At 40.3% G+C, this 27,416-nt stretch overlaps 1 protein-coding gene across 1 annotated transcript; it reads left to right on the top strand.

Moving 5' to 3' along the window:
* The first annotated feature begins 661 nt into the window (after positions 1–661).
* On the top strand, positions 662–27,256 carry LOC119503472 (oxysterol-binding protein-related protein 3-like). The gene is made up of 22 exons (XM_037795282.1): positions 662–788; positions 10,017–10,208; positions 11,322–11,438; positions 12,360–12,413; positions 12,488–12,601; positions 12,796–12,948; positions 13,039–13,129; positions 13,275–13,378; positions 14,799–14,888; positions 15,011–15,170; positions 15,305–15,429; positions 15,531–15,662; positions 16,213–16,306; positions 17,881–18,116; positions 19,182–19,319; positions 20,614–20,677; positions 21,167–21,245; positions 21,412–21,556; positions 22,698–22,842; positions 22,962–23,088; positions 24,794–24,916; positions 26,449–27,256. The coding sequence occupies exons 2-22, from the start codon at positions 10,146–10,148 to the stop codon at positions 26,543–26,545; spliced, it is 2,451 nt and encodes an 816-aa protein (XP_037651210.1). The 5' UTR covers positions 662–788; positions 10,017–10,145; the 3' UTR covers positions 26,546–27,256.
* The last annotated feature ends 160 nt before the right edge of the window (positions 27,257–27,416 follow it).

Below are 27,416 nucleotides of genomic sequence, written 5' to 3'. Positions count from 1 at the left end.
CTAGGATCAGCAGTGATTCACGGAGAGACCTTCGTCTGGTCAGATAACATTACTGCCAAGCAGGTGAAATATAGAGTGATATTGTGGTTTTAGCTGACGTGTGTCGCCTCACTGTTTTGAGCGATGCTCGTTCATGTCTATGTAGAGCGAGCACAAGCGCGAGCCCGACGCTGACTTTCGTTGACTTAACGGCCGGAGGTGTCGCTGTTAACAAGCAATTCTGATTCTTACAAACAGTCCCTTTAATTTCCCATTAAAATGTCAAATAGTGAATTACTTTGTAATTTAGTCCATTTATTAATATATGAATTAATCACTTTTTCAAACAAATGTATTAATGCCTATTTTTTATTGTAGGGTTAGTTATTAATCAATTAAAGGCAGAATGAAGGTGAGAATGTAAAACAAGCCTGTAATTGATGTTTGAAACCAAACATGAGAGTGGGGTAACAGAAACAATGACACATTAACACACACAGTAGCGCATTAAATCATGTATTAACATGACTTCACGTCAAACAGCTGGAGCTCACTTCGTCACACGTTAAACTTTCACCTTGGTTGTATTTTTCTTGTCTTTGGAAATTTTTTGTCTGACGTCACCAGATGTTCAAAAAGGTTTCCGCCCCTACCCTTTGATCCCGCCCCCTCGGGGGTTGTCCTCGATTGTGATTGGCTCAGAGGAGCGCCAGTCACTCCTGCCCACTAAAGCAGACACCGCCTCCTCCACATAGCTCTCCGTCTAGTGTAACCTAACGAGCAGCAGCCGCCTGGAGCCCTAAACCCAGGTACAGTATACATGTCTCTACTATCATAGGATAGGATGCTGTAGCTTTTTTTTACCACAGAACCGTGAGTATTTCCTGTCATTTACACTCATAACTATGTGAAAATAGGCCTGTGTTTTCAACGTTATTGCCATGGTAACGTTTGAACTGAAGCGGCAGTTGACAGCGTGTCGTGTCTCCAGTTAACCGTTGAAGTCAAACATCGCTCTCGATAGAATAATTAATGGACTTCCTGGTGACGTTTGGTGCTGGATTGGTGTGTGAAAGCCTCCGTGTGCCGTGTATCGAGGCTGTTCGAGCGCAGGGTTCACCACCACCACCGCATGATGGGATATATTGGACATTTTTGTGTGTCTGCGCTGACAGAAGTTTGAATTGCTGTGTTGGCTTGTTGGCAACAGGAACTGAGTGAAGCAGAGCTGCGAGTCTAAACGGGACACCTGTGGTGTTTCTCCCTAAAACGACTATTTAATCAACCAATCCGCTCTGGTGGTTGTGCTGACATAATCACCCAGCATAAAATAACTAGTATTCCTGCATTAAATCAGTGTGTTCATATTAAATATTGAGATTATAGTGAGGATGTAGCTTGCTAGGCTGGTGGGAGACATTAATTCAAAGTAACTTTCTGTTAAATTGCAGTATAGCAGTGTTTTGTGCCTGTGTTTTACATGTGTAATAACCTGATTTACATCACTTATTTTTGCATTTCTCTGTCATCTTAAATATGTAGGTTACTGGAAATTATTTATAAGTACAGAGGACAGTAAGTTTTCCATAAGGCCACACACATTAGAGCTGAAATCATTAGTTGATTAATCAATCAACAGAAACTTAAATTAAACTTAACTGATAATCAATTTTATAGCAAAAATGCCACCAAAAAACAGTGGTTTTGCTAGTTTTCTTAGGCTTCAATGATATTAAATTAAATATCTCTAGGTAATGGACTATTGGTTGAACAAAACGAAACACTTTTTTCTGAATGAAAATGAATCGTTGGTAACATCCCTACACACCAGTAAATCATCAAATGGCCTTAAGCCATTGAGATTATAGTGAGGATGTAGTTTAGCTAGGCTGGTGGGAGACATTCATTCAAAGCAACTTTCTGTTAAATTGGCAGTGTTCTTGTATTTTAGATAGGATAGCCTGTGTTTTACATGTGTTATAACCTGATTTACATCAGTTATTTTGCATTTCTCTGTCATCTTAAATATGTAGGTTACTGACAATTATTTATAAGTAAGATAAGATAAGATAAGATAAGATGAACCTTTATTAATCCCTGGAGGGAAATTCAGGTGTCAAAGCAGCAACATCAGCAAACATCAGCAAACAGAGTGAAACACAGGAGAGGTACACGTATACAAAAATGATAAAAACAATAAATAGAGATATAAAAGATACAGAGTGAATGGGTGAACTACAGTGTGTACAGTCCGTCAATAAATAAATGTAGTATGTACAATAAATAAATGTAATATGTACATATGTGAAGTCTATAAAGTGGTATATAGGATGTATGGTGTAAAGTAAGTGTAAAGTGCACCAGTGGTTAGAGTCCAGCTTCCGTTTGAACTAAGTACAGAGGACAGTATGTTTTCCATAAGGCCACACACATTAGAGCTGACATGCTAAGTTGATTATTCGATCAACAGAAACTTTACTTAACTTAACTGATAATCAATTTTATAGTTTATGTAATACAATACAATAGCAAAAATGGCCCCAAAAACAGTGGTTTTGCTAGTTTTCTTAGGCTTCAATGATATTAAATTAAATATCTCTAGGTAATGGACTCTTGGTTGAACAAAACGAGACATGATTTGAAGATGTCACTATTTTCTGAATGAGAATTAATCGTAGGTAACATCCCTACACACCAGTAGATCATACAATGGCCATCAGCCACTCATCTCTTTCCATTCAGGCTTTTGTGGCGCTTGAGTGGCTTATTATACTGTAAATCAATCCTTGGCCTTAACACCTCTTAGTCCAGACAGGATAATGTTATGCATGAGTGGTGATGGCATCACTATCACTTTGCCATTCACAGACTGTTGGCACACATTGCCAGCACTGCATGTAAAATAAACCTAGTCCTGAAGTTTATTGTGAACATATCTAAACTGAAAGTGAGGCTGGGGGTTCACAAAGCTGTAAAGACATTTTTACTTTACAGAAAATAAGTGAGGAGAAGGATACAAAATGGGTTTAATAACAATATATTCACCAAAAAAACTTTATTTGAACTACTGACAGTTGTTCTCTTTATAATCAGCCAGCTGTAACGATTATCTTATTAATCGATAAGTCCAAAAATGAATCAATTCTGGGCCTTTTCCGATGTGTAAAATAACAATTTGTCCGATAGGCGATGCCGATAGCGATGTTTTTGTTTATTTTGTTTTTATTGTTGTTGTTATTTATTCCCCCTTTTGTGCTAGGGAAACAAAAACATCTTAATTTTAAGAAAAATAACTGAGCTGTTTTGAAGTCATTCAGCATTTCATTACACTGTCTTTGAATTAATACAAATTCAATCATACACATTTATGAAACAACCTTTAGTATATCCTTCTTTCACATGAACATTTTCATTTTTAATAATTAGCACAACATTTAGCCGGCGCAAAATTGACGTGACACAACAGATAAAAACATCAGCCACTTCCATTGACGAATGTCATCTTATGTGCTGATAGGCCGATGGCAGTCAACCGATAAATCGGTGCATCCCTTATCATTTAATCGTGGAAGTCATTTTTTAAGCAACAACGCCAAAAAACAAAGTTCCAGCTTGTTTGTGAGGATCCTTAATGTGAGGATACAGTATGTTGCTTCTCACTGTTGTATATCATTTTATTCTTTCGGTTTTGGATTGTTGGTTGGACAAAATAAGACAGGTTCTGGGAGTTTCTGATGTGTCTGACATTTCATAGATCAAGTGATGAATCCATTAATCAAGAAAATAATTGCCAGATTAATTGGCCTGGGTTCAAACCCATGTGTTGGCATGTGTCTGCACCATAGGAATCGATGTTCAGTCAGCTGATTACAGTTTCAGCCCAAATGTTTATTCTTGCTGCAACATTTCTGGGCGTAAACATCCAGCATGGCCGACGTGACTCACTTGAGTTATCTCTATATCATTCTCTCCTTTACACAACACCCACTTAAAAGCTGGTAAATGCGGATCATTCCTGCCTTCACTAATAACACCAAGTGGCCACTCGGAGAATAGCCCGCTTGTGATCACTTATGGTTTTATAAGGTTATAGGATGTTGTGCCCTACTTCCAGCCAAGCTGAAGTCTGGTCGACACTCATGTGAAATCATGTTTCTGCTGGTAACGGCAGAGGGTCTATTAATAGCCCCATGTTTTATGCCTTCACATTTTCCATAAAGAACAAACAAACTGAATATATTCTTGCCTTTGCCTTGTTTTTTTTGTATCCATAGCAACCCGTGATTGAGCAGTTAACACAAAGTGTCCCTTGTCTCAGCAGGAAAGAGACAGAGAGACATCTTTTGTGATGCGGCTTTTCAAAAATACATCGGTCAAAAATCTAAGGGCATGCTGGCTGTCAAGATTGTTCTCTTTCTGTCTCTCTTTGAGTGCACATGAAAATAACTGAGTGCTGAATAGCACATTGGGGCTGCTTTTACCTCTTTGATCATTCGCTGATGCCTACATCAGTTTTTCTCTGCCTGTATACAGAAGGCGCAGGCACTTTTTAGATGAGACGTACTGTTAAAAACAGTCATAAATTAAACAAATCAGTAGCTCGCACACTGCAGGGCTCCAATGTCCAATTATTTATTGCACCATAGGTGATGTTTCGAGCCCAACAGCTCTTCATTAGACTCAGTCAGGCATCACAAGTCAGTGGGGTTGGGAAAATATTGATTCAACTTTCTATTACGTTTTTTTTTTGTTATTCCCGCTCCTCTGAGCCGCTCAGCTTATGAGTTAATTATTAACATTTCTTTTAATCGTTTTAACCGATAGCGTTAATCGGTTAAAATGCTTAATGTCGGTTAAACGGTTAATTATGGACATCCCTAACGTGGATATGACCTGCACATTCACATTTTAAATGCTGAAAATCCAGCATTTTTACTATATTGATTTATAAATTTTCCAGAGTAAAAGTCCCTACAAGTGTATGATTTAACTTTTTCCCATGGTCTAGTGTTAAAAAATAAAAATTGCAACAAATTGAAATATAAAATCGCAATACTTCTAGAATCGTAATACTTAAAAATCGCAATACATAATGAATCGGCACCCAAGTATCGTGATAGTATCAAATCGGGAGATAGATGTCTCGTCCCAGCCCTACATGTAAGACAAGCTAAGTGCTTCTGCCACCAACCAATGCAAAACCATATGCTGCCACACATCCATTTCTCTACTTTGGTGTAAAATTTGGGTGTTCGTGTATGAAGTAGCCAGCCAGATGTGAGTCTATTTAAGCTGGCTCACAGTTTGATAATCAGCGGATCATGCACAGCTTTATCTCAGTAATTCTGTGAAGAGGCTTTACTGGAAGATTATGATGCTTTATTGGAGGTAAAGTCACAGATGGGCCATCTGTGAGGACCTTTTCGCAGTCCCGGTCAGCCAGTAATGGGTAGGATGTAGAACTACGTGGACTATCGGGTTGATGATGGTCCTGCTGTTGCAAGAATGTGTATTGGCAGAAAGCAGATGTATTGGCCGCTAGTGAGTCAATGTCTGTGTGTTTTTCATGCCAGGAATGGAAACTCCAGCCTGACAATTCCTTAGGATTCAGTTGTCTAGAGATCCTGTCATGGAAACGGGTGAACAACAGATGAGGCTTTGCTTCTGAAAGCCCCGGGGCTTCCTGTAAATACACAATATGTGTTGCTTGTAGCTACGGTGTACTGAATGACTTGTTGAATAACTGTTCGAGTTAAAGTTGACCGATGCCTTTTTTAAAAGCAGCATTCCTGAAATGCATTTAATTGAGGGAGCACCAGTGGTTAGTGTGATGGCCGTTTTAGGAGGCTGACCACTTTGTTGGTTGCTGGGAATCGGACAATTAGAAGAAAAAGTTCCACTCTTGTGTGTATTTGCATCTTTGCTTTTGTCTCCTGGCGTTAAGCAGGTCTGCGGTCACACTGGAAACTGGTTTAACTCCTATCCTACACAAAGAGTGAAGTTTAGGGGAGATATCTTTTGTCATGGCAAGGTAATTATAGGTACTTTTTACTCCAGTGCAGTGAAAGAGAAAATATGAGCATACCGAAGCACAGTATAGAAGCAAAGAAGCGAAAGTGGAAATAGAAAGTATTATTGACTTTCACTTCTTAGCAATATACGTTCTTTGACTGAAGATTCATTTACAGACCACACAGCACATAAAAAATGTTACCTTATGGTGTCACACTGTTTTCATGCATCCAAACAAAACCAATTAATTTCCCATTTGCATCTTCTCTATCGCTTCGTCCCTCCCATCAGCTGATCTCATGAATGCTGACATACGTTCAAAAAAGAAAGAAACACACACAAACTAATCGCTTCCTTCACCTTTAAACCTTTTTATTCCGTCATCTGGGCCTTGTGACTCTGTGGCATTGGCCCTTGCCGTGAGAATGAACCCTTTCCAGCTTAACAGATCATTTACAAGGTGTTGTGCTATTAATGATTGACTCTCATTACGTAAGACTAAAAGCAAAAAAAAACACCCCAGCTCTTCTAGTCTTACAGTGCAGGCGGCTCGGTGGTGTTACAATACTACAGTGATCACTCAGTCAAGGTAAGTAGGGCACTCAGTGGGATGTCCGGGGACTGACATGTCCCAGCTTCATTTACAGATTTCACAGTTCATCTGTGGCAGATGGTATTCTAGACTAATACATTGCTGAGGAAGTATCGTGAGGTAGTGAGTGACACTTCAGACTAAATCTGTGCACAGATGTAGTGGCAGCTTTTGAGGTTTTGCTCAAAGGAAGTGTTTAGTTGCAAACATTGTTGCTGAGTTGTGTGAAAGGGAAAAGGCTGCATGGAAGGCAGGGCTGAGTGTGCCCTTATTCACCGCCTATTGTGTTTATAATCGTGATTGTATTCTTCAAAGAACTCAGCCAGAGCTGGAAACTTTCCATCTAGGCCCTGAACTCCTACATTACTTGCCATTACAATGGCTGTCAAAGTTAACGCGATAATAACACGTTAACGCAAATTTGTTTTAACGCCATTCATTTCTTTAACGCATTAACGCAATCAATCTTCAGGAGGTTGTAGCGGGCTCAGGTTTAAAGCTAGAGGGAAGATACTGGTATCATATGAAACTAGAAAACCTAAGGATCCATTGTCATTCTAGCTCAAAAGAGGTTAAATAAATCTCCAAACTTATGCTAAATTTTGGTGAGGAAAGGGGTCCCTTGACCTCTGACCTCAAGATATGTGAATGAAAATGGGTTCTATGGGTACCCACAAGTCTCCCCTTTACAGACATGCCCACTTTATGATAATCACATGCAGTTTGGGGCAAGTCATAGTCAAGTCAGCAGTCAGTCAGTCGGCTTGAGTTTGCCACGTTATGATTTGAGCATATTTTTTTATGCTAAATGCAGTACCTGTGAGGGTTTCTGGACAAGATTTGTCATCGTTTTGTGTTGTTAATTGATTTCCAATAATAAATACATACATACATTTGCATTAAACAAGTATATTTGCCCACTCCCATGTTGATAAGAGTATTAAATACTTGACAAATCTCTCTTTAAGGTACATTTTGAACAGATAAAAAAATGTGGGATTAATTTGCGATTAATCATGGACAATCATGGGATTAATCGCGATTAAATATTTAAATCGATTGACAGCCCCAGCCATTACATAATGTTTTACTGTATGGTTGGATGCACCTTTTGTTGTTGTGTCTAGACTACATTACAGATGTATTTACACAGCTATGCAGCAGTTATGTGTGAACTTGACCAAATACCCATAATGCTTCACATGCAGCTGAAGACGCCAGGCATGTCACAGCATGAAAAGTGCAAACTTGATGAGCTAATTCGAGCTCCCCAGGCTTATCATTTGAAGCCTACTCAAATATGTCGTCTGTCCTTTTTAGCCTGTGCTCCAGAGCCATGAATTAAGTGGGCCATCCGTGTGTTTCAGGCCGCTTTTAGCCCAGTGTTGACTGTAGCTTAGCTGTGTGTTATGGTGTGTCGGGGGTATCGAAGCACGGAGCACATTCTTTCCTGTTGATGACTCACGTCCTGGGCATGGTACGGACTGTAAGCGAGGCCTTGGGGAACTACAGAATACATACACAAACCACCAAACCGTTTGTAGAGGATGGAGTTTTCAGCGTACTTAAAAATCCAAGAGTTTAAGAGTTTTAAATTTGCATGTGAGCACACACACAAAGCACACAGACATTCACTTGCTGTGTTTAACCACCAGACAGGGATGTACCCTGCCCATATGTACAGTACACAAACACACGTCCACGTAAGCACGCCTGAGGTTAGTCTTTGACAGTGCCAGCGAACAAAGGGAGTGGTACGCATAGAGGTACGACATACACAGCCAGGCTGGGGCATGTCATTTATGGCAAGGAGAGGAATGAATGTTACATCACAGTGAGAATGTGGCGTTCCCAGCTCATCCCATGCACCCATGAACATGTATAGAGCATATCTTTAAATCTGTAGACACATAACGCAAAGCTATTCAAGCGAAACAAACTCATATTTGTAGTTTTTATTGCAGTTGGGTTTGAATCATAACTTTGGACGGCAGAGTTTTGCAGAATGATAACAACTCCTGGCAGAGCTTCAGATATATGAAGGGTGGAGGTAACACAAATGAATTGATAAAAATGGATGTGAAATGAAAAATGGTGTGATAAATTATCATGTGATTTGATTAATTGAAATGCTGATTTGACTAAAACAGTCGTGATATGATGAAAACAGAACAACGAAAGTAACAAAAATTGCATGCTGTTAACGATAAATGTCAGTTGACAACTTATCACTCTATTTTTCAATTCACATACATTTTCATCACATTATTAATTCATACGTATTTTCAATTATTATTTGTTACTTACACCCTTGAGGCCACTTTCCTTAAATGATAAATGTCAATTTTGTGTTATGAATGATGAATGTAAGATGAGGAAAATGATGAAACATGGCTCTGTTTTCATCATATTACGACTGTTTCAGTCAAATCGGCTTTAAATGAATCAAATCACTTGATAATTTATCACTCCATTTTTCATTTCCCATCCATTTTTATGGCTCCATTTTTTAATTCACATGCATCTTCATCACCTCCATTTTTCATCAATTCATTTTTGTTACTTCCACCCCTCATACAGATACATACCATTTGATCAACACATAAAAGAAACATTCAAGATTCACATTTGCGTCTAAAATGATGATACAGGAGGAGGAGGAGGATGGGGAAGCGGAGGAGGTTACATTTGCAGAAACCAGCCTGTGGTGAAGCAGCAAAGATCCAGTTCTTGCAGTATGCAGATGGAGTAAGCTGTGTTTGTTTTTGTATATGAGCTGCTTAGTGTTAGAAATAGGCTTTGAACATGTTTTCACTAGTTTCACATCGACAGTGTGGTAGTGGCGTGACGTCTGGCACATGGAAATGGAAGTCGCCTAACTTTTATTTCTTATTTTTCAATTGCAGCCTTTTTTTGTATGATGCTCTGCTCATTCCAGTGGGAATTTTTGCTGTTTTCCTGATGTTCACGTGCTTGTTTACAAGCGGGCCTTTGATCATAAAACTTGTATGGTACCACCACCACTGCAGTTATACTGTAGATACTGTACTGATTAACATTTATTTGAGTTTATGTGTGTTCTTAACTCAAAGGTATCTCAGTCCACACAAAGCCACACATCAGTCGGAATTAATCTAAATTCACGTGGTGCAAGTTGAACCCTGAACTGAGTGTGCGTGAGAGCTCATGATAAAGACTTATTAGCCTCTCATGTGTTTTTTTTTTTGTTTTTTTTGGTATATGTGTGTCTATAGCTTCCTTAAAACTAAGATACTTTGGATTTCTTTATTAGGCTGTTCACAGTAAGTCAGACACACAGTGACTAAGTGGTTCCTCTGTTTTTATCTGTCTGGTCCAGCACGCTGCTACCGTTCGCTTTAAAAATAACCTTTGTGCTGCTCTGACATCAGTTGGTTTCAACCTTTCTCTGCAGTGCTGACTGTTGTGCCGTGGCCTTCAAAGGTCAGAGTGATGCTCCTGGCGGCTCTGCTGTGATCTCTGTTGCTGCGGTTTCCACAGAAACGAGACAACGGTGGGCAGAAAGCAGCCAAGTCGCAAAAAGATGACGACGCCGTCGCCCACTCACAGTGACAGCAGCGGCTCCTCTAAACATGACAGTAACCAGGTAGGTGTGTGTGGTACTTGCTGTATGAACAAAAAGTGCTCGTAGCCACTGTTAGCATTTCAGCATTTGTTTTTCTTCTCAGTTCATATCGAAGCAGGGCAAATATTACTGTTATATGTTTGTCTGTGTGTGTTTGTTCTCAATCCAACAGTTGAAATTGATTCAATTAGTAAGGGTCCTCTGTGACTGAAGTTATCCTAGAAAATGCAAACAAAAACAAAGGCGTTAAGCGCAATAACACTGTTTTTACCAGTAGAGTCTGATTGCAGCTGTGTGGGGGGCTGACTTATTTTTTTGCCCAGTAACTTTATTGTCCTCTTCGTGTCAGTCAAATCACTGGCTATGCATTCGTTTTAAGTATGATTTAACTCTTTGTTAAATTCTTAAATCATTTTTACTATTATATGAATTTGATGAAACAAGTGGGGCAAATTATAGCTGAATAACTGATTAGTATTACATTAATATATGTAATTTGTACCAGTTTGATCTTAACAAAGCTAGCTTCTAGCAAGCAATTCAACATCCAGTGATCCTAATAATGTAATGATGCTGGTAACGAAACTTTAATTCTCTATTTTTAGCTACATAGAACGATTTTAAAGGAAGGAGCTGCCTCAGATACCTGAAACAAATCTCGGGTATGGCTGCAGTTTTTGCCAAAGGAGAGGTGGCTATATAGAAATTCACAATATCCAAATATGTGTGCTTGAACTGCCACTATGAACATCCACATGTCCTCACATAGCCTATGCAAGATAACTATTGGCTGTGTCATAACATATGAATAAAGCTCATCTTGGTTTACTATTGTCTGCTGGCATTTTTTGTGTATGGTAATATGGTAACAATGGACAGAACAGAAAAAGTGTTCGTTCCCGTCCTCCAAGAGCCAATCAAAGCAGCGGTTCTGCCTGTCATGCAGGAACGCCCCTCCGCGACTACAATCAGACCCGTCTCGTTTTTACAGTTACCGATATTGCAGTCACAATATCATTGCACTTAAATGGTATCTTTGATGATATGTGTACTGTTTAGATTGTGTTATACCTCTGTTATTTCAGCTAAATGCCCGTCTAACTCATACAGTATTGCCCCTGTGTCTCCCTCCAGGACAGCTGGGAGATTGTGGAGGGACTCAGGGGGGTTCCTGCCAACATCCAGGAGCCTGACAGACAGGAGGGCTTCCTGCTCAAGAGGAGGAAGTGGCCCATGAAGGGGTGGCATAAGGTGAGCACCTTACCAGCCCCTTTTTTAAAGCCCAAGACAGAAACATCATTGCAACACGTCTTATTATAGAACACCGCTGCAGCTTTTTTCTCGAACCAAAGACCTATTTTCACTCTGAACTTGATTGCTTTTGATACAAAGGGTGTCAGATGTTGAGGCAGTGCACAATTTTAAACTCTGGAGCAAAGCAAACTTTTGTTTTTTAAATATTCTGTACTATATTTAGCACATGTAACTGCAGATAGATGGTGTTCTAAAATGCCTCATATCCATTATGGGAAAGAAATACAGCAGTTTAAGAGCACTACTGTACATGGGTGGTAGTTGATTTCTTTCCTGATGCTTTCAGTCCTCCCTAAATGTCTAACTAGAGTTCTGACCTGCTATCTTTTAATACCTCAAGCTATTTCCACATTTCCTCCTCTTCACCATTATAGTCCTCTGTATTTCCTTCTTTCCATTCTTTTTTATTCCCAGCCGATATTACTGTAACCCTGACTCATCTTCCGTTCCTCCCCCTCTTCTGTGTGCTCATGCATACCTGGAAATTTCTGCCGTGCAACATGACTGAAAAGCCACTTGAATAGACAATATTTGAACCAACAGGGAGGTCTCAAGTACTGTCAAAGTGCTTTATCAGTGTATTCTTTTTTTTTTACTGTAAAACTGAAGTGAGCAAAGTGTGCTTGTAAGCAGTTGGTATGGTCATAATCCTTACTGCTGATCACTTATTTCACTGCTACTGTTGTGAAATATGTATCGTAGGGTCATGGGAAAATAGTTACAATACTTATTTTTTGGTGTTTTTAACTATTGTAAAACCAAAGAGTTCAATAAACCTATTATTCAAGGGTGGCAAGAACTGAAAAGTCAGGGATTCTTGTGAATGAATATTGATTGAGTTTAATTTCTTCCCACTAGAGATACTTTGTGTTGGAGAAAGGCATCTTGAAGTATTCAAAGCGTGGACCCGATGTAGGTATTACCTCAAGAGCACTGTCTTTCATTCTTGCATTTCGACACGCGCTAACAAAGTGTCGCTTTCACAGATGAAGAAGGGGAAGCTTCATGGCTGCATTGATGTCGGCCTCTCCGTCATGTCCATCAAGAAGAAAGCCATGTGCATCGACCTGGACACGGAGGATAACATCTATCACTTAAAGGTAACTCCTGACACTCACATTAACAGTCTTAAGTTTTGTTTTTGAATTCAACCTGAGAGTCAGTGTCATCTCTCGCAAATGCATCAACACCTACATGCTGTCTCTGTCATTTACTCTGGCTGTTTCATACAAAGACGCTCACAGCAGCAGCTGTCTCCAGGTTACCGCTCCTAATTTGACTTTATGGTACCCAGGTGAAGTCTCCGGAGCTGTTTGAGGAGTGGGTGTCAAAGCTGCGTCATCACCGCGTGTTTCGGCAGAACGAGATTGCCATGTATCCCCATGAGAGGCACCTCTTCCACCCCCACGCCGCATCCTCCCCCTCCCTCACTGACTCCCTTAGAAGAGTAAGTTCCCTTAGATTTGACACAGTAGGGATGTAGTTAAGGGAGGCTGCATATGCCTCATCCTCTCTCATCTCTCTCCCTCTAAAACAGAGAGCTACTCTCCCCAAGCAGGCGTCAGTCCACCAGGCAAAGGTCAGTTCTTGGCTCCATTCTTCAGAGGACATGCACAGGTGCTGCAAAGGTTGGTTGTTGTTTTGTCTATTTCTCTCTGCTCACTAATTGTCTACCTTGTCAACTGTTTCTTTTAAAATGTGCCTCACTGCAGTGAATCTTTCATTTTTATCTCTCAGTTCAAACTTTTTATCTAATAATAATCTTTTGCTCAGACTTGGAGGAATGTGAATCGTACCTGCTCGAGCTCAACCTGCTGCTGAAGAGCATGGAGGTCCTCCACCGCACATACTCAGCCCCGGCCATTAGTGCACTACAAGTAAGCACAGGAACACTGATTAAGTTTGCCATGATGCAAAATGCAGAGGTTGTTCTTTGTCTTAATTTAAAGGGATAGCAGAGAACGCATATTGCTAAGATGTGAAAGTCAATCGTTCGTTCCATTGCAATGTCAGCGCCCAGCAGCAAAGCTGCACCTCTGCCATTTTGGACTGAAAACAACTACCAGACGCTAGTAAAAGGTTCGCCTACAAAGTGCCATACAAAAGTAAAACAAAATTATTTCTATTCTAGTGTCATACTTTTAATGTCTCTACCGAAGTGGCCTGTGTTGAACAATAAAAATATTAGGACTTTGCATACTATTATAACTATTTACTTACTTACTTATTTATTTATTAAACTTTTTTGCCAGGCCGCTTCCCAGAGGAGCATAAAGTGAGCGATCGACATAAATGGAAGTTAGAAAAATCCAGCACACAGATTTTAAGAGCAATCTCAAACCTTTTCATGTCAAGGACCTCCAAAATAAATGTACAATAGTCCACATGTTAAGTGCTTGGTTACCATTCTGGGAAGTTGATTTACCTAAAAAACAAAGATCCTCTGATTTACAGACGTCTCTTTATACATTCATGGCTATGGACCCATTAGCGTTTACAGTCCAAAATGGCGGCAGCGCTAACGCAGGTGGCGGCTTTTGTCAAAAAAGCACCAGAGTTTCGCCTTTTTGCTTCTATACTCTTTGGGGATAGTTTGGGTGTTTTGAAGTGGGGTTGTATGAGGTACTTATCTGTAGTCATTGTATTAACTACTGTAGATGACAGTCGGAAAGCCCCCAGTTAGGAGAAACAGACAGGATTTACAGCACGGGAGCAAAGCAAGGTGCTGCTGTGGACGGGGCCGGCAGCCAAATGTATTTTAACCACCTAAAAGAAATACATTACAAATGGGGTCTGGTGGCCTTTGAAGAGAGCATCGATACATTTCACTTTCAACTCAGTTGGAATGGGCTGTCTGACAGCAAGATGAAGTGGTGAAAATATTCCAAAAATAGCGTACACTTAAATAGATATGGACTTTTGTTAGGTGAGCCTTTCTTTTAGGTGGCTAAAATACATTTGGCTGCTGCTCCCATCCTCAGCAGTACATTGCTTTGCTTCCGTGCGGTAACTCCTGTCTGTATCTCCAAACTGGGGTCGTGTTGACCGCCATCTACTGTAGGTAATACACTGACTATGGATAAGTACCTCATACAAGCCCACTTCAAAACACCCAAACTATCCCTTTAAGCTATTTGCAGTAATATCAGATGAAAATAAAATGCGTTAGCCAACTTTGTGGGTGTTATGACTGATGAGGACATATCTTTTTTGGATAGCAGGTCAAAACTGGAAAATAATTTTGTTTACTACTCCTTCAATATCTTGTACTCCCTTATGTTTCTTGTGGTACCACAGGCGTCTAATTATGACATGCCCAAAAAAGAGAAGAGGCCAAGGAGATGGCGATCCAAAAACAATGGCAAAGAAACCAAAACCACCCTGCAGGTACATGTGTAGCTTTTCTTTTGATAATTATTTAGAATTTAATTTACAATCATTCAATAGTGGGAATGAGGGGAAAATAATATGCTTCCAGCTCTTCATCTTTCTTGGTTTTTGTCCACCAGGTCCCAAGCTGCATCTCCTCTCAATCCCCTCGTCTCCACGCCTCCAACCCCAATCTCTCCACCACTGACTCAAACACCCAAGAGGTTTGTCCTGAATCCCCAGACTCGCCTATAGATGCGTCCCGTCTGCAGGAGGACTTCTGCACGCTGGCCAACAACAGTGAGTCCCTGCTGTGGTTGCCTGCCAGTTTGCTTGGGAGATGCATTTAAAGATGATTTTTTTGTAAGTATTTGTGTCTGTATGGTAAGGTAGTTTCCATGACAACTCTCTGTCTGGCATTTGCTTCTCTCCAGTCCACACCACACTGAAATCAGCCTTTAGTTCCCTGGTAGCAGAGAGAGACAGACTGAGGCACACCATCGACATGCAGGCCCCACAGCCATCACAGGTCATGGGCTTGAAGACCAACTATTCCTCAGTGAGTGTCTCTATGACTCAAAAATCACAACTCTGCATGATCGCACCACAATTATCGCCACAGGTCCAGTTTCACTCGACTGACTTCTTTATTATCATCAGGAATGTCCAGGTGGCTCCCACTCCTTGGTCCACCAGGTGTCCAACGAGAGCAGAGCCTCTATTCCTGAGTCCATATCAGAGTTTTTTGATGCTCAGGAGTACCTCCTCTCCTCTTCCTCTTCTGAGAATGAGGTGAGACACTAGTATCTACTATACTTATTATCTCTGTTTATAGCCAAATGCATTGGTCTATTAATCAACTAACTGTTTTGTTTACAGAATGTCAGAAATGTCAAGGTTGCTTCTGCAAATGACTTGTTTTACAGCCCCAAACTTAAAGATATTTCAATTTAAGATGATGTAAGGCAGCAAATCTTAACATTTAAGAAGCTAGTACCAGTAAATGTTTTGCATTTTTGCTTCGTAAATGACATTTAAAATCAATTATCAACATTGTTAACTACAATGGATTCATGTACTATTTGTTTCAGCACTACAGTGGTCAAATAAATCAAGTGCAGGGGAAGTAATCTGTGTCTTAATACTCCTAGAACTGCCCCGACACAGCCGGTTTTAACACAACTAATGCCTGCAAGTCACAACAAATATACTGTACGACTGGGTGCATTTTTTATTTTTTTCTATTCTGATGACTGAAGACTTTTGGGTTTGTGTATTTTTGCCCTTTGATTGTACGTTCTGGTCGCTCGCTGACCTTTCAGCATTGACTTTCTGTCTCCAGGTCTCCGACGATGACTCGTACATCAGTGATGTCAGTGACAGCGTCTCCATGGATACCTACAGCAACGAGGGAGGCAGTGAGAGACACAACTCTGGTACATGACATATTAAAAACATTGACAGCTGTCACTTTGCTGTTAGAGTCCTCTGTGTCCCTGATCTTTAACTGTCAGTTTTCACAAAATTATGTTGAACGATAGTAGACATATTGGGTATGAAGTGCAGAGTATGCAATTTCAGACGCAGCCCTATTGTTAGTCATCCACTGCTAGCTTGCAACTACCACTGATTCCAACTGATTTCAACTGCCACCTTGGGTTTCCAACTGTCACTGCTTGACTTCAGCTCAGCTATCTGAGTTATTCTTTGTAACACTTGAACGTACAACTATAAGGTTTTCAACAGTCCAGGGGAGTTGTTTCTTCTATTAGTTATATGGAGGTCTACTCACTCCCTTTGGAGTCTGTTGATTTTCCTCCCATTTCTTCTCCTAGCAACAAGCTCCTGCTAGCTCTTGTCACACTTTTCTTGTGGAATTTTCTTGTTTTCTCTTGTTGGTCCTCTTGTCCAGTTTGAATTTCCTTTTGTCCTGGATCTTGTCTTTAAGTTGTTCAAATTTTTTATTTTGTTCTTCTGAATTTAAAATGACAAAATACATGCAAATCTATGAGTTCATGTAGTTGTCTTCCCTCTTTGGAATCTACTCACTCAGTAACAAGTTGTGCGTCTGTATGTGTGAGACAGAGACTGTGCAAAGAGACCTTATTCTGTCAAAGAGAGGCAGAGCTTGTCTGTCCTAGCGCACTTGAGTGTGACCGTGACTAAGCCCCCGTGCGCTTTTGTGTATTTTTCAGAAAGCGTCGGGATCAAATAAATTATAAATGTCTGGCATCGTCGACATTACTCACTTGCTTCGAGAATGTGTTGGACATGACCACTGCCGACTTCCGGACGTGTTTACAAACTCAGTACGATGTTTCCCTCATACAGTATGCGACAAAGCATCTGTGTACAGGCATCATTAATTCACTGCAGCAGATGGTGTTGTTTTATATTTTCACTTGCCTCCAGGTAGCACAAAACAGAAACACTGGGATTTAATTACATCGTCCAGTTGCAAATAGAAATGTTGGTTTTCACCTTGTTTAGAAACGGTGAGATAGAGAGAGTATGATTAGAGCTTGTGCAGATCTAGATGTTTCAGACTGTGTTAAATGGGTTTCTGAAGGCTATACCAGTATGATGAATATTTTTGTATTGATGCTGATAAAAAGCCAACATTTGTGTCATTTGTGAATTTGACCAATCATTCTCAAAAATATCCAAAGAACACACCCATTCAGTCAAACTGTTTCATAGTATCTCCTAGAATTTCCTTATTTGCCTCTCAAACAGCATTTAGACCATGATGGGGCACAATGATGCTCCACTTAAACAGGTCTATTACAGCTTGTTCACATTGGGAGAAACACGTTTCAATGCTGGCTTTAAGTGCCACCTCTGAAGCTACAACATAGCCTCATCCCCATCAAATCAGCTTTGAAAATCAAAGGTTTTTATGACATCTGATATCATACAATGTGCACCACCTCTCTCCCATATGCTCTGTCTCACTTGTCTCTATTCTTAAATATCTCACCCGTCTTCTCTCCATATTTCTCCCTTCTAGTTAGCAGCGTGGTGACCCTGGCCCGTCGGCGCTCCGCGCTGCCCTCTCCCAGTCCCACCAGCACCGTGAGCCTGTGGAACATCCTGAGGAACAACATCGGTAAGGACCTGTCCAAGGTGGCCATGCCAGTACAGCTCAATGAGCCACTCAACACCCTGCAGAGGCTGTGCGAGGAGCTGGAGTACAGTGAGCTGCTGGACATTGCCAACCAGACCCAAGACCCCTACCAGCGCATGGTGAGAGGAAAGAAAACATACACATACACTAACCTGCTAGAGCTAGATAGAGCCATGTAAGCATGTTGAGAGAGGGTCTAACGTACACAAAGTTAATTATACACATGCACAAAATAGTCTTAACATGCACATACTGAATAATAAGAAGAAGACGTGTTATGTAAAGCACACAAACAGAAATGAACAGATGGAAAAATGAACATCAAAGTAGCTGTAGAACACTATAGATAGGAAACATGTTTCGAGCTCAGTGCTCTTCCCCAGGCAGCTTTTTAAAAGCTACTCTGATGTTTGTCTTTTGCTCTGTGTGCCCTTCTGTTAGAGGCTTTTATAAATATTTCATTTGTTTAAGCAAGAAGCTTTCAATTGTCTTTTTCTTTCTGGGGCCAGTTGCATTAAAATAGACCTAGTCTTTGTCTTACATATATTTTTAAGTCAGACTTGCTTTATAGACACTTAAATTTACCTGTTGCATAAAGCTTCCCTATGAGTGACTAATGTAAGACTGACTACCTAGCCTGTTGCGCAATGCATTATGGGTGAAATAAGACAGTTAAAACAGTTAAAAATGTTCAGAAATAATTAAAGAATATGGTACAAGAATCAAAAAAAAGTATTGGATAAACAGTTGAAATAGTTAGCTAAAAGTAATAGATAAACAGTCTAACCTGACAATCTAAGACCAGTCTAAGGCCAAGACTAGTCTTAAACTAAGTTTATGCAACTGGCCCCTGGGTTTGTTTTATCCATAGTATTTGACGCACACTTATAGTCAAATAGACTCAGAGTAGTTACAAAGACACAAAAGTGTCATGTCATAGGTCTCACACCTCCACATACTGTCGCATATACAACAAACAGTACTAATATGTAGTATTGTACACAAACACACATTTACCTCTACCTAAAGCGGTGTCATGTATGAAGACACACAGTTTATACGTCCATGTAAACAAACTTGGTGGTGTCACACCCATTCATGTACACACAGTCATGTTCACAACCCCATACTTTGAATACACACATGTAACAAATGTAAATCATCCCCTCTGATTTTCTTTGCAGGTGTACGTCGCTACATTTGCAATATCTGCATATGCATCCACCTACCATCGTGCAGGAAGCAAACCCTTTAACCCTGTCCTGGGAGAGACGTACGAGTGTGACAGACCCGATAGGAGCTTCAGGTTCATAGCTGAACAGGTAGAGGTTGCATGGTTTACAACACACACTATATCGGGATACAACACACACTATCACAGGATAGACTACGTTTCAGTTTACTTCTCAACTTTAAACACAGAAAATATACAATATTTTGAATGAAATATGTAAAGTAACTGAAATTATGTCTGAGACAGATCTTCTTGCAAATTAAAATGTGTTGCACATTGTATATCTATATAATTAAAGGATTTCTTCAGCCACAAATAGACCATTTGTATATTAATGACTCCCCTCATGTTACCTTGAATTCTAGATGAACTTTGTTTTCTCACATGCCCCCAGAGGCGTGGACTCGAGTCACAAATTTGATGACTTTAGACTTGACAAATTCAAAAGCACTTGCAACTCGACTTGGACTTTAACACCAATGACTCGCGACTTTACTTGGACTTGAACCTTTTGACCTGTAAATCCCTTCTCCCCCCGAAGCGCAAAGCACAATAAGTTAAAATGTTATTTAAAGTTTACCATGAATCACCTCTACTTTTTAATTGTTAAGTTCAGTCGCACTTGTTTTAACAAACTTGTTTAACAAATAAATATTTTTTTTATAAAGCATTCGTGATTTTTGTAAATGTAATATTACTCTGTTGTTAAAATGGCATTACATTTGGTGAAGAGCGCATTATGACTTGTTCAGAACTCGAAACTCAAAGTTTAGGACTTGGGACTTGTCAGTCTTCATTTGGGATTTGAGTGCAAAGACTTGAGACTTGTGACTTGCAAAACAATAACTTGGTCCCCCCTCTGCATGCGTGAGAGTGCGGGACATGAGAGAAAAACAATGTTTTCTTCTAGAATTCAAGGTAACGCTAGGCGAATAATTGATGTTCACATGGTCATTTTATGGGTGAAGTGAATGAAATGAAATGAATTGTCACACCGTGGTTAGGTTGTCTCATGTCAGAGGTACAGTATCAGTGAAGGTCTTGTGCACTGGAAGAACAGCACCCTCTTCCTGTTCTGTGCTTTAAAGCAATTCACAAGACTTCACAAAGTCCTATAGTAGTAAGTCTCAAAACAATGTAAAGTAGAGAAGTCGTGCACTGACCTGCCATTCATCTCTTTGCTGGTCATGTTTGTTTACAGTAATTACACTGATCTCTCAAAATACATGTAGTAATGGTTTGTAGATGGCAAAAGTTATAGGTTCACCTTTTCCCACCTTTTTGTTTTTGACTGATTCATGATACGACTTGCTGAGCTACAGTGTCTACTGTGTAATAAAATGCCTTTATCTCATCTTGTATCTTTCCTCTTCATTTCCCAGGTGAGTCATCACCCACCTGTATCAGCATGCCACTCTGATTCAAGGAACTTCTCCTTTTGGCAAGGTGAGCAGGAGAGAGCATGCTTAGAATACACGTCTGGTTTCCGTCAGGGCTTATATGTAAATTACATCACTGCCACCACACATTTTGTTCCTGAGTGTTTGGACACATGCTGTAGGTTATATTTAAGGTGAAAATTGGTGTTGTGGGAGATTAATTAACCTCATTTAGCCTCCTGTTACATGGGCGATCACTCTGTAACTTTCCATTGCATGATAATGAAGTGCTTGATATCTTCATACTGTAACAAATTACTGTGCAGATTATACTAATGCGACCTCATTTTTAAACTCTTTGTTCAAAAACAAAGACGCTGCTGCCTTGTTTGCATTTCCCTCTGTGCACATGAATGAAGAAGCTGATTTTAAAAAAAAAAAAAAAAAAAAAGGTGCTGCTTTTTACTGAAGAGACCAGATGAACATTTAAATTAAGATAATATGGCAATTTTCATTGTCACAAGCACTTATTTTGCAATCTCTTTCTTTTTTTTAGATGTTCGATGGAAAAACAAATTCTGGGGCAAATCCATGGAAATTGTTCCCATGGGAACCACTCATGTCACACTACCTGCGTAAGTCCGTGACTCCTTTGATTATTTTGTGTGGGTGTGTGTTTACACTCTTGTATGTTTAATATGAGTGTCCGCGTCATTGGGCACAACATAGGCTGTAAGTGTAAGCACTAGGAGTGAAACAACACGCACATTTAAGTTCAGTCTGTGTGTGTGATTTCTCCAGATTCGGGGACCACTACGAATGGAACAAAGTGACATCCTGTATCCATAATATCCTGAGCGGCCAGCGCTGGATCGAACACTACGGAGAGATGTCCATCAAAAATATCAACAGTGACGCCTGCCAGTGTAAAGTCACATTTGTCAAGGTTAGAAAACAGACATTTAAATCTTTGTTTTGAACGTGTGAGCTCCAGCTGTGAATGACAGAAGCTGATCTTTATTCCACACTTGATTTTGAGAGGAAAGAAGTCGGGTAAAACGTGTTCTCAATGGCTTAACAATGCAGAAATAGTTCTGTAGTCCCTGTGGGATGGGACTTCCTCCTCCAACAAATTTATTGTGTTGTTCTATTGTAGAGACAAACTGCACCTAGATGTTCTTAACAAACTGTTACTGTTGGATCTCTCTTGTTAGTACGTACTCGTTTGTCATCCTCACATGAATCTCTGTCAGACTCTTGTAATCATTACAGTTGCCTGGCATTTAGCACCTGATTTAAGCTTCATCATCCTCTGAACAGACACTTAAGATTTGTTCCTTCATAAAACAATGACCGTAGTTTCCTTTTAATACAGTGCTGCCTGCTCAAACAGAAATGCTTCCTTTCTGTATGCTGAAAGATCAACACTATCAAGGCAAACAGCACTATCTTCTGGACAAAGATAGGAACTGAAAATTCAAACCAGGAGCCTGGGAAATTAGGCAGTGTGAATCCAGTCCCTTTAAACACTGACATAAATCATATCATATTTATCACGAGTATTACAGCTTCAGTAGGCAGAATGTTTTTTGGCGTCATCAGGCAAAAATCCCATAATAACCTTTCAGCATATTGTATTCAAGTGTTCTGAGAGAGAGAAAGCTAGACTCATGGCTCTATTTTCAGGCTTTAAAAAATCTAGCCCGTGACGGGAGACTTTGGCCAATCACAGGTCATTTCAGTAAGAGAGAGCGTTCCTATTGGCTGTGCTCCGGCTGGTGTGCGGTGCTTGGTATTTCCTCAATAGACCTCAACATGGCTTCCGGGTCACAAACTTTCTCATTTTACAGCTAAACAGTACACTACAAGATGTTTCTGAAAACATTTCATGTGAGAAATAGACATTACAGTAACAGAATATTGATTCATATTTGATCAGCGCTTTCTAGTTTGACCGTTTGATCGGTTTGCTCCATTTCTACCCACTGCAGCTATAAATGTGATGATAAATGTTCTCATTTTATGTAATACATTTCTTCCATCTAACACATACAAACAATGTCCCTCTTTCTTTCTTTTTTTTGTAGGCAAGATCATGGAGCTCTACAGTGAACGAGATAGAGGGCGTGGTTACGGATTCAAATGGAAAAGTTGTACACTCCATCTTTGGAAAATGGCAGGAGTCCGTTTTTCAAGGAGATCCGCCCTCTGCCACGTGTATCTGGAGAGCAAGTGAGTGATTGGTGCCTGGGAATGTCAGTTACAACGTTTTCACACCAGGGCACTTCAAGCAAACAACAAAACTGAGCTTGACATGGCATGACAGCTGTTGATTTAATTTGTGTGTTTAGACCCCATGCCAGTGGACCAAGACCAGTACTACGGCTTCACGCAGTTGGCAGTGGAGTTAAATGAGCTGGACTCCACCCTGAGACCTCTGCTGCCTCCCTCAGACACACGCTTCAGGCCGGACCAGAGGTTGGCACTCTTTATCTGTCTGTAATGTTCTATTAGTCTTGTTTAACCATATATTCTAGTGTAATGGCTTGTACAGATGCCCCTGTAATCTTAATGGTTTTAAAGCTGCCAAAGAAGACCATTTGGCCCAAAACATTTTGTTTTTTACAAACATGATTTTGTGGGCTAAGTCTGGTCGAGCCCATGTGGTGTGAAGGAGTAAATATCTGAAATATGAACGTAACCATGGCAACAGACTATGGGAGTTTAGATCCAAGGGAATGAAGTCACAAGAATAATTGTCCACTCATGTAGAGATTTTAGTTTAGCTAAGGGTGCTTTCACACCTGTAGTTGGGTTCATTTGGTCCGGACCAAGACGGGAGAAAATGATACATTGTTGCATCTTAGCTCTGGTCCGCTTCCTGTTCACACTGACTTTTTATAAACCAACCAGAGGAGTAAACAGGAAGTTCTACAGACTGACAGGTAACTTGTTGATTGGACAGTTTTGGCGATTGTCATCCTGCATCATCAGGACCCACGTGGGGGAAATCAAATTCCGGTGACTGACAGAAGTTTATGCGGCACTTTAATGCTTCTGATTTATGTTCTTTGATTATTAACTGATTATAATTATTATTAGTATTATTAGCCTGCAAATCGGCCAGATTTTATGATAAATGAGAGTAGAGACAGGACGTCGTGGAGCGCATGGACACGCGCATGAGGCGTATTACTGTGGGATCGCTGTCACACACTTTTTAATGGAGTTAATGAACTGACAAAGTACACGGAGTCGGATACACCTATAAATCAGGGAATATACTGGCGCTGGCTATCAGAAGCTGGATTTATTAGTAGTTCAGTTTTTGACATACTAAAATCACACATCTGTTTGGTTCATTTGCTTTCACACCACAAATGACCCGCACCAGAGTCCGTTCGGAAGCGGACTGAAGGTACGTGTCCACAGGCTCCGTCCTTTCCACGTTTCCCATTCATTGTCTATGTAAGCAGCCGTGCAATGCATTCTGGTAGCGTGGCGGCGCGATTCCAGAGACGGACCGTCATGTCGTGATATTAGAGAAGAAAGTTTCCAAACGAGCCGCTATATCGTTTCCGGTTTGAAAGCTGGAAACAGCAGCCCACGAGGAAAAGCGTTCGTCCAATCAGGTGCCGAGTGCCTTGTGTCAAGTGGCAGCCCATTAAGCATCCAGTTTTAGGAAGGGAGGCGATCCCTTGCGATAAAAAACGCCCCCACCATGAGACCCACCTTTTCATGCGTACCAGAGTTTGAATGAGCTTTGAGAACATTATTCCTTTTGAATCGAACTCTGGTGTAGACCAAAACAACCAGTCCCCCGCCAAATTTCTGACCAATAAGAAAGACTCCGGCCCTGCTCCTTCATACACGCCCCTCAGCAACTTAATTTTTCCTTAGTTCCTGAGATTAGTTCCTTACTTGTCAGTAACTTCTGTACACACTACGACAGGCCAAAATGTCTGCTGTGAAAAAGTAAGAATATTTAGTAGCTATATTGGCACAGCGTCATAAAGTCAGCTGCAACTACCACAACTAACTTCTGCCCAGAGTGAGGGGAAGCCACAATGTTCCTGTGTTTGTGGGGAAACAGTGGGATGAATGGTGGTGGCGCTCTAGTAGAAAACCACATTTCTACTGTTTCCTATCCTGACTCTCTCTCTCTCTTGTTATCTCTATCCAGGCTGTTAGAGGAGGGGAACACAGAAGGAGCCGAGGAGCAGAAACAGAGGATAGAGCAGCTCCAGAGGGAGAGGAGGAAAGTGCTGATGGACAACAACATGACACACCAGCCACGCTTTTTCAAGTATGCTGCTTATTGCTTGTCTGTGTGTGTGTGCGTATGTGTCTTTGTGTGCAATCAGACACAGTGTTTGCATGTGCTTTTCCATGAAATCGGTCTCATATGGTCAGAGATCACCTCCATAGCAGCCACTGTGTCTCACGTGGTATAAGCAGATACTCTAGAGAAAGCCTTTCACGTTTCTACGTTACCTGAAGGCCACTGTAGTTCTACATTTGTGAAATTGCAATAATGTGAGCTGCAGAGTGCAAAACCGTGGTACCGCCAGCTGGTAGTGTGATTATGGTAAGGATGGCCTCTGAGCGAGATGAACGGCTTTACAACGGTTTTGCATTCAGCGGCTCACGTTATTGCAGTCTTGGAAAGGGAGGAGTGAGCGGAGGGGTACTTGGTTGGTTGCAATCTCCAACCACACCACTAGATGTCGCCAAACCCTACACACTTTACCTTTAAATTAATTTTGTTATTACAATCAGATAAGCCAAAAGTTATTTGTAAACTAGGTGCCTTTCTGAAGAATGTTGTTCTTTTGTTTAAGTAACATTCGTTGTACTTTAACCATGCTGTAGGCCGTCGTTTTGTTATTATCGTATGTTCTGTTTGTGCTCCATACCATGTGATCATAGTCCTGAGCCACAAAATATGTGACTGTCACAGTCTGTAGACTTGTGATGAACGAACTGGATTGCTAAGATAACCGCTGCGAGCTCATCATGACAAAAAAGTGATGTCATTGTCCATTACATCAGATCCTTATCAGAAGTAATATGTGACTCAACACATCGGATGCTCTATTCATCATTTACTTGTAGTTAAACCCAGAAAATTCAAAAAACAATCCTCCCTTACATTCCTAAATGATTTGAAACAGATATTTTTAGCTTAATGACAGATGTTATACACAGAAACTTCTCCGACATATACAGTCTCGGCTAGGCTAGCCCACAGAATATTATGAACATTATAAAGACACAAAGACTTTTCACGATGCAGTTTTTGGTTGATTCAAGTTAATACTGATATCTATCTGATATCTCTCTACTGATAACTGATACTGATATCTTACATTATTCTGGAAACTGATGTGGTAATTTAATAAACTGAACAACAGGGGTATGGCTGCACAATTAATCCAAATTTTGTCATTATTGCAATATGGTTTACTGCAAAATGTGCATCAAAATTCAAAATTTAAATTAAATATTGTCATGCTGCAGAGATGTCCCGGCCTACAAATCATATTCTACAGACTTAAGAAAACAACTTTGCTCGGTACAGATCCCTCAAAAATCACATGCAACTAAATGTAACTAACATTAAATCATTTTAATATGTTTCTCAATGAAAATGAGATTATCAAATTATCATTCCCTCTAATATCGCAAATCATATCGCAATTGCAATATCAGTCAAAATAATCTCAATTTTTTTAATAAATTCAAAATCGTTCAGTCCTAGACGGGGAGCACTTAATTTAGATATGATAATCATTTCAAGATGTAGCAATCATTAAGTCATTTGTGTTATGTTGGCAGGAAGTCTAACAATGACACGTGGGTGAGCAACAACACGTACTGGGAGCTGCGCAGAGACCCTGGCTTCAGTAAAATGGACTTCCCTGTGATGTGGTGACCTCTGGATTTAACCAAACTTCTTCACTACAACATATCAATTAGAGGGAAGTATAAAACTGAACTGAGACCAGCCTCCAAGTGTCCTGACCTGGTTAACATGTCATGGTAACCCAAACCTGTATGGACTTCCTGCTTCCTCTTTCAGGACTGAGCAGAGCCTGTAGAACTCCTGTTGGTTTTGTTTCTGTTGTTAAATACGTTTCTCCTTAAGGGTACATTTTCTCCTCTCATTATCATAACGATAATTGACGCAGTGTCAGTGTAGACTAAAGATTCATATCATCATGTTGTGTCGCATCTCGGCATTTACCAAAGTGCCTTTTTATTGCAGTGCCTCGCTCAATCAACTGCTGTAGCAGTTATGCAAAAACACTTTTATTCAGAGACTTTAAAAACTTGTGTGGATGATATTAGTATGATATGTGGACTTCACTGGAGAGACAACGGACCATTGCTGGAAGTGAACTTGTTCAAAAGGTCAACACCCGCTCAAGTATTCCTCCCCTCCAGTCAGCGTCATGACTTAAACCAGAAGCTGTTCAGAGGTTGTAATTATAAAAGAGGGGCTTTAGCCTTTTTTCAGTATGCTGCCTTGTTACAATGAGTCATGACTGTCATAGGACTGTGGATAATGTTTATCAATGGGTAAAATGGCAATAATACTCCATGTTTCAAAGAAGATAATAAATTGTACAATGGATGGACAAGTTATAGTATGTCACACTTTGTTTTTGTATGTGTAACGCAAATAAGTCTCTCCCAAAGTAATGATCATAAAAAAAAAGTGTTCCTTTTTTGAGATAGTTTTAAGTGAAAGAACAACATGTCACATAAGTGGCATTAGGAATGTGATTTAATTCAAAGCAACA

This window comes from Sebastes umbrosus, chromosome 15, assembly GCF_015220745.1.
Source record: "Sebastes umbrosus isolate fSebUmb1 chromosome 15, fSebUmb1.pri, whole genome shotgun sequence".
Taxonomy (NCBI): domain Eukaryota; kingdom Metazoa; phylum Chordata; class Actinopteri; order Perciformes; family Sebastidae; genus Sebastes; species Sebastes umbrosus.
Note: the sequence above shows the minus strand (reverse complement) of the source record. Positions and strands in the feature narration are given on the sequence as shown.